The 7,896-nt window shown below is 37.9% G+C and overlaps 1 protein-coding gene across 2 annotated transcripts in view; it reads left to right on the forward strand.

The window, feature by feature from the left end:
• Positions 1–5,647, forward strand: part of hadhab (hydroxyacyl-CoA dehydrogenase trifunctional multienzyme complex subunit alpha b) — a 15,202-nt gene extending 9,555 nt beyond the window's left edge. For both annotated transcript variants that reach the window (XM_088355188.1, XM_088355187.1), the window contains exons 14-20: positions 824–910; positions 989–1,129; positions 1,208–1,276; positions 2,512–2,707; positions 3,240–3,354; positions 3,431–3,576; positions 5,212–5,647. In XM_088355188.1, coding sequence (XP_088211314.1) covers positions 824–910; positions 989–1,129; positions 1,208–1,276; positions 2,512–2,707; positions 3,240–3,354; positions 3,431–3,576; positions 5,212–5,357 — 900 coding nt within the window. In that variant the 3' untranslated portion in view covers positions 5,358–5,647. The remainder of the gene's footprint in view (positions 1–823; positions 911–988; positions 1,130–1,207; positions 1,277–2,511; positions 2,708–3,239; positions 3,355–3,430; positions 3,577–5,211) is intronic.
• The last annotated feature ends 2,249 nt before the right edge of the window (positions 5,648–7,896 follow it).

The following is a 7,896-nucleotide window of genomic DNA, read 5'->3' on the forward strand; positions in this document are numbered from 1 at the left end:
AACAATGACATACTTCAGCTTTAAAAAACTTTGGCCAATAGTGACCGATTCAAATGTTGATTGACACATCAGTTAGACAATGAAAGATAAATGTATGCATATTTACACCGTTAATTCAAATCAGAGACCAAAATAAACGTGCATAATGCGATTTGGGATCCAACATGCATGCGATTATCACGTGCAAGTGTGCACAATTAGTGATTTACTTCTGAAATAAGAAGTCAAACATTTACAACTCTTTCACAATGTCTAAAAATTGGCCAAATTAAAATACACGGTTGAGGATGTCTTAGAGCTGTAAACTGGTCGTCTCCTAATGGCCACTTTTGAAAACTCTTTGACATACTTAAGGAGAAATGTCTAAAATGCAATGTTAGTTTTACATGTTGTGATTAAATTTGACGTTGGACCAGGTAGGGCTTCATACTATTGTCCCAGCCCGTTTCCAGCTAAGATGCCCATACTACACTCATCTGCATGCATGTGATTGCCTTCTATTTCTGTGTTTAACTGGGATTACCAGTAATCAATTTTAATACCACTTGCAGTGATTATTTCAGTTTGGGACAACTTCAGAGTGTTGCCTTTTCAAAGAGACCAAATCCTTCCATATTCTCCAAATGGTTCAAAACGGCCATCAATTTACTTTCCGTTCGTCTTGGATCGGCATTTTGGGCAAATTTTACAGGATTATTAAGGGGTTAAGCATATAGCCTCTAGGGCTTTCAAGCCATCATTTCTCGGTGCTTCTGTATTAGTTGCTCAATTTTTTAAATGTTGTTTTGGAAATAATTTGCTGTTTTGAAAAATTTCCAAACAGGTTGTTCCTCCTCACTGTATATTTGCCACCAACACGTCAGCTTTGCCCATTAAAGACATTGCCGCTGTCAGCAAGAGACCAGACAAGGTTTAAAACATTCATCCATTTTTTTTTCTCCAAAGAAGAGTGCAAGAAAACTAATGAAATATTTGTCTTCTTCCATAGGTCATTGGTATGCACTACTTCTCCCCAGTAGACAAGATGCAGCTTCTGGAGATCATCACCACAGATAAGACTTCAAAGGACACAACAGCGTCGGCGGTGGCTGTTGGTCTGAGGCAGGGCAAAGTCATCATTGTAGTTGGGGTGAGGCTTTGACTTCATTTATATTTTCATCTTTTTGTTGTGCACAGCAATTTCATATAAACAATTTTACGCGTGCAGGATGGACCAGGATTCTACACCACGCGCTGTTTAGCACCCATGTTGGCCGAGGCCGTGCGAGTCTTTCAGGTTTGTTGCGTTACAGTACAGCAATCTTTCTAAAACATATTTCTTAAACTGTCATTCTTTTGTTTGTAGCAATATTGTATTTATTATTTGAAAATGATTATTGTTTCTTATACGGCCGTTTTCGAACCTAATATAATGAAGATTTTGCCTAGAGGGGAAAACATCTCTTTAATTTTAATCCAATATTTGGTTTTAACTTCATCATTGCCCTCTTACGATGTTTGCTTAGAAAATAACCCTATGCAGGTCAGGACTGAACCAATCCTCTACTTGGGTTCATTTAACCTTATCTTTGGGGTTTTAAAGACCAACCAAAATAGAATTATCCTCTGCTAGTTAAAAAAATACTCCCATCATCAAAAGTCTTCCTTTTGCTCAGAAAAAAAGCACATGGCCAAATATGTGTGTTTGTTTAAAAATGACTACAATTTGTCAAGTAGTCCCAAAAATGTAATTAATTATTTTTTGTTTTCAGAACTCCATCTCTAAAATTCTTATATGTTTCAAGACTTAGACAAAATCGTTTGTTGGATTATTATTTATCTGTTACATTCTTTAAAAGAATAGCTGAAGTACTGAAGTTTTTTTTTTTTTTTTTTTTTTTTTTTTTTTTAAAGAATGACATCCCCAAATGTAATTTTGTTAAGAACATTTTTGGGTCATTTTGTGCATAAAGACTGCCTTTCAAGTGGTTACTTAAATTAAAACAACACCTAAAAGGTCATCTTAAAAAGTCCTTAAAAATATGGTTATTTAATAAAAAAGAAAAATAAACTGCCCTTTTCTTTTAAGTTGGAGGGGCTGTGTATATCATTCAACCAGTAGATCTTGCTGTACAATGTAGTCCTGCAACAAAAAATGACTGCTAAAAAGCGCAAGAAATAATACAAACTGTGGAGACCAGTGACCAGAACGCACAATTTTACTTGTTTTTTTTGCCCAGCCTTTCATGGGTTTGGCATTTTTCAGGTACCCACAGTAGCATGAAGGTGGAAAATCATGTAATAAATTGAGCATTTTCTTTAAAAGTTAAAGAAAACGTTTATTTGAAACATGTAAAACTGTGTCATTTATTTTACTAGAACTGTATACATTGTTGTTTTATGCATTAACAAGTTGGTTTGACTTATTCCAAGCAGAGGATGGATCTGTTTGACCATATTTGGATCACTTTTGACCCAAATGTTTGTAAGATCTATTATTTATATTGTTTTGTATTTTTTTGCAACTTACAGGAAGGAGCAGACCCCAAAAAACTGGACGGCCTTACCACAAGTTTTGGCTTCCCCGTTGGCGCCGCCACACTGATCGATGAGGTCGGCATCGACGTGGCCGCCCACGTGGCCGAGGACCTTGGCAAGGCCTTCGGATCGCGTTTCGGCGGCGGCAACGTGGAGGTCTTGAAGACTCTAGTAGATATGGGATCTAAGGGTAAGATAGAATTTGAATATCACTTGAGTTTTACGGGAGTACATGTTTCCAAATTATAACTCTTAACTTATTCAATGCCAGGCGTTTCTCTCAAATGGGAAGTGCATCATCTTTTTTTGAAGGAAAAAGGCTCTCTTGAAGCTCTGTTCCCTATTTTCTATGCCTTGCGAATCTCACCACACTGCTTCAGTATGCCTACTCTCTGCATGGGGTAGCCTACACACGCTCATTTGCCAGAAAGTGGGGGCTTACTTGATGTGTAGACAAAGAGTTGATCGAAACCACGCCAGCCATTTACGGGGTTTTATCATACTGAAATCATTCCCAGAGGCTTGATATATATATATATATATATATATATATATATATATATATATATATTGATGAACAGCTCCAAACCCTTATATGTTTTTTTCTCTCTCATTTTATAAAAAATAAAACAAGGAAAAGTGTATTTTTATGTTTTGGCACTCAGGGACAATGTTTCGATTCAACTTTATTCTAACTTCGCATTTTTTTTTTTTCTCTTTAGGACGCAAGTCAGGAAAAGGCTGCTACATATACCAGCCGGGCTTGAAATCTAAAGAAGTAAATCCAGAAGTTGTCGAAATCTTGGAGAAATACAAAATCACTCCCAATCCCGCTGTGTGAGTTAAAGCTCTATAACTAGGCTGTGATTTAATTCTGAAAGCTTATTTAAGCTAATTTTGCTTCTTTCTACAGTTCATCCGACCTCGACATCCAATACCGGCTGATATCTCGCTTTGTGAATGAGGCTGTGTTGTGTTTGCAAGAGGGCATCTTGAACAGTGCTCTGGAGGGAGACATTGGAGCGGTTTTCGGCTTGGGGTTCCCCCCGTGCCTCGGAGGTCTGATTTTGCCTTTTCCCTTTGTGACAGTACAGTGGTACCTCTTCATACTAGCTTAATGATAAATCTTTGGTAATTCTTTTCAAGGATGATGATGGTAGCTTCAATTGCTCGAGTAATGAGCAAATTTTCCTGGTATGGAATAATTGCATTTATTTAAGGGCTATAATAATATATATATATATATATATATATATATATATATATTACACAGACACAAGACTTGATTTGTTGGTGCGCTCTCATCCTTCCAAAAGCATCTAAGCAAACTGTAAATGGCTACAAAACACGTCTTAATACTAAGAACACATTCAAATAGTAATTAAACGCAAAAAATGTATAAGTTTTTTTGAGCACTTACCATAAAGAATGTGTGAGTGTGGTGGGGAGAAAGGTGGGGTTTAGAGGTAAGATCTTGGGTCCGGGCCCGACATTGGGGCTGGGTTCAGGCTAAAAAAGTCAATCATTAAGTAGCTTCTCCCTTCCTTTTTTTACTTTCTTTTTTTCTGTCATTTTTTGTTCGCCTGAGTGGAGGATCTGCACAGCATGCTCTTACTTTTACTCAAGTAATTATTTAGATAAAGAAAAAGCTTACCAAACTATCGGTTGAACACCAAATCACTAAATCCAGATAATTATTTTTTTCTCTATGTCGGGGTAAAAGACTTCCTCCTTCCACCTCCCTCACGTCAGGCGTCATTTCCGCTTCTTGCCAATAGTTTACAAGCCTTTCAAACTTTCTTTCTGCCTTTTGGCCAAATCTTTCACTATTTACAGCTTGTTATCTGCAGAATCTGGTTTTCTTTTTGGTGCCATTTCGTTCAGTTTATATCCACTTTTGTTCCCTGCATGTAGCCAAAATGCGCACTTTTGGATTTGCTCTTGCAGTGCGCTCTTGATTTGAGATCCAAGCTGCGTAGTTCAGCTGAAACGCACAGTTCAGCTCTGAAGTACGCAATGCCGAAGTACATTTTATTTTGGTTATCAAATTATGTTAATTCATCGGGTTTGGGTAGGTTCAGGTTTATATACTAGTTACTCAGGTCAGGTCGGCTCTAATCCAGATCATCTGTCACTGGTAGTAGACTACAATGACAGATTGTTAATATCGTCACAGTATTATACATAGTCTGTATTTTTGTGAGTAAATGGGTGCCGTGTTGTGTTTGTCATTTGTAGTTCATTAAGGAGGATTTGCAATCATTATTAGGGGCGCAATTTCCGGCAGTTGACTGAGATGAGATTGAGAGACTGTTGATGATACGCAACCACTTACTGTACACTTAAAATTAAAGTTAATACAAATGTAAATGGATATACACAGACACAAAAAAATTACAGCACTTTCTTTTGTTTGCCTCAGTAGTTTGCATGCACAAACTGGACAAGCTGTCGATGGCAGTAAGCAGTCACGAGCTGTGAGTGTCCCCAATTGGTCTCTAGTGGTAGCCAATGCGACTGCTTGTGAACTGGATTATCCTTCGCCTAACCAGCAAGATTTATTTTTTGTAAATAAAACCTGTATACCAAAATTATCATGTTCATAAGTGCTTGTACAAAGACATACCACTGTACATCTAAAGTGCTCCTAATTCTCCCTGAGTTAAGATTTCATATGCTGATTTCTACTTTTAGGCCCGTTCCGTTTTGTGGACACTTTCGGCGCCGATAAGCTAGTGGAGAAAATGCGACACTACGAGTCCATTTACGGGAATCACTTCACGCCGTGCCAGCTCCTCTTGGATCACGCCAACGACCCTGGAAAGAAGTTTCATAAGTGAAGCGCTTGTCTTTTTAGGCCTGCCAAGCACTTCACACAACTGCAGTAAACCACAACAATAACAAGGTGCCTCATGACAATAATTGGATGCTTTTGGGTTTTTTCAAATAGACACACAAGCAGTTGGCGGTTGTATGATGTTTTATGTGCATTAAAATATTTCAGAAGGCTATACTAATTCTCCCTGGAATGTACCATTATGGTAGTTTGTTTTTCTTTTGTACGGTAAGAGATGTTATGGGTGGCTATGTAAATGTTGGGCCTTAAATAAATATGGATTCAAATCTTTCATTTGATTGTGTTTACATTAAAATCTTGGCTTGGTCTGTGATAGGCTGTTGGAACACTTGTAAAACACAAATTGTTGGAATTATGGAGTTAAATGACTTGTGAATGAATTCTTTATATTTAAATGTTTTTGTCGTCTTCATTTTGCCTATATACAGTATGATGGGTCCTTAAGTGTCTATTTAGGATAAATAATTGTGATCAAATAGCTATTTAATAGAATATGAAAGTCATTCTCATATTTTTAAATGTATGAGTCTTTAATAGAGGGAGTAAACCCAATTGATTCCCTCATGTTTATTGTAATGGGTATCTACTAGCATGAACATGGCATTGTTCTCTTGGTAAAAGAAGAGTTAAAGGGACAGTGTGACGTATTTGACCACTAGATATTGCTGAATTGCAGTGGTGTCAAAAAATGTTGCCCGCAGACTGGATCAGGCCGCAAGAGGATGCTGAGAGAAGCACAGCAGCAGTTTTAAATATCCATCCATCCGTTATCTGCACCGCTTATCCTCAGTAGGGTCGCGGGGGTGCTGGAGCCCATCTCAGCTGTCTTCGGGCAGTGGGAAGGGGACATCCTGAACTGGTTGCCAGCCAGTCGCAGGGCACACAGGGACAGACAATTCGCTCCGTCATTCACACTGAGGGACAATTTGAACCGGCCAATTAACCTGACCGGTATGTTTTTGGAATGTGGGAGGAAACCCACTCAAGCACGGGGAGAACATGCAAACTCCACACAGAAAGTTTGATCTCATGACCTCAGAACTGTCCTGCCGTGCTGCCCCAGTTTTAAATATGTGCACTTTATTTCGCCAAAGCCAGGCAACATTCACCAAGTAAATGTAGTTGTCTCCCCCCCCCCCCACCCCCACACACATCGTCCGGCCCCTGTGAGAATGGTTTTTTTCCTACAATGTGGCCACTAAGGTCAAATGAGTTTGACATCCCTGGTTTATATTAATAGAATAGAATAGAATATACCTTTATTGTCATTGTTACAAAATGGGTTGTACATATTGTGACAACAAAATTGGACGTGGCACTCCAGTTTCACATTTTACAGTGAGGATAAAAGAAAACAAAGAAGATAAAGGTTAAAATTTACACAGTACACAGTGTGGGCATGTAGGATGTTACACAAAGCTTATATTTTTGGTTTGAACAATTTAATTGACAATTTTAACAGCAATTAAGCATATTCACAATTTTGTTATATCTGACAATATGACGTTTTAACGATATTTTCCGACATTTTTAACAGCAATTAAACACACAATTTCAGTATATCATATCCCATCAATATGAGTTTTTATCGACACTTTTAACAGTAATTAAATACATTCACAATTCCATTATATCTTATTCTAACGATGTGGGGTTTGAACAATTTTTTTCGACACTTTTAACAGCAGTTAACCAATGTGTAAAGGGCAAAACTATTGTTCAAGGGCATAGCTCTGTCTTCTCAAGTGGGATTCGATCCCACCCTCCCAAGCAGCATCCTCCAGTCCTCATTTTGCGTCTCCAATCGTGTTAACTTTTTCTTGGTCCGATATGGCTCTGTCAACATTTTGGATTGCCAACCCATGGCCTGGCCGGGTGTTATGCCGAGAAATGCATCTCTGCCGAGACTTGCATCCCCTGGCTACTATAACCACTTTTACCTCGTTTTATCTCACTTTTATATTACTTTTCGGGAATGTAATGGCGAACATATAACAAGAACCACTTCGTCTTGCATTTGTTGGGAATGTAATACAACTTAAACCATTCCGTCTTTGTATTTGTTGTGAATGTAATCGAACGGCAATGCACACCGTATATAAATCACTTTTGAGCAGGTAACATGTTTATTTTGCCTTTTTCTATTCAAATCGCACGTATTGAAACTGTAATGCACTCTACCATAAAGCTTATTTCAGCATAAGCTTTATGCTTTATAAGTTACGGTAGAGTGCATAACAGTTTGACATCCCTGGTTTATATAAATAGAATAGAATATACCTTTATTGTCATTGTTACAAAATGGGTTGAACATATTGCGACAACGAAATTGGACTTGGCACTCCAGTTTCACATTTCACAGTGAGGATAAAATAAAACAAAGAAGATAAAGGTTAAAATTTACACAAGAAAGTTTGGGCATGTAGGATGTTACATAAAGCTTATAATATTTTGCGTCTCCAATCATGTTAACTTTTTCTTGGTCCGATATGGCTCTTTCAACATTTTGGATTGGCCAGAGC

This window comes from Urocampus carinirostris, chromosome 15 (genome assembly GCF_059441175.1).
Source record: "Urocampus carinirostris isolate Australia breed hairy pipefish chromosome 15, RoL_Ucar_1.0, whole genome shotgun sequence".
NCBI classification, from domain to species: domain Eukaryota; kingdom Metazoa; phylum Chordata; class Actinopteri; order Syngnathiformes; family Syngnathidae; genus Urocampus; species Urocampus carinirostris.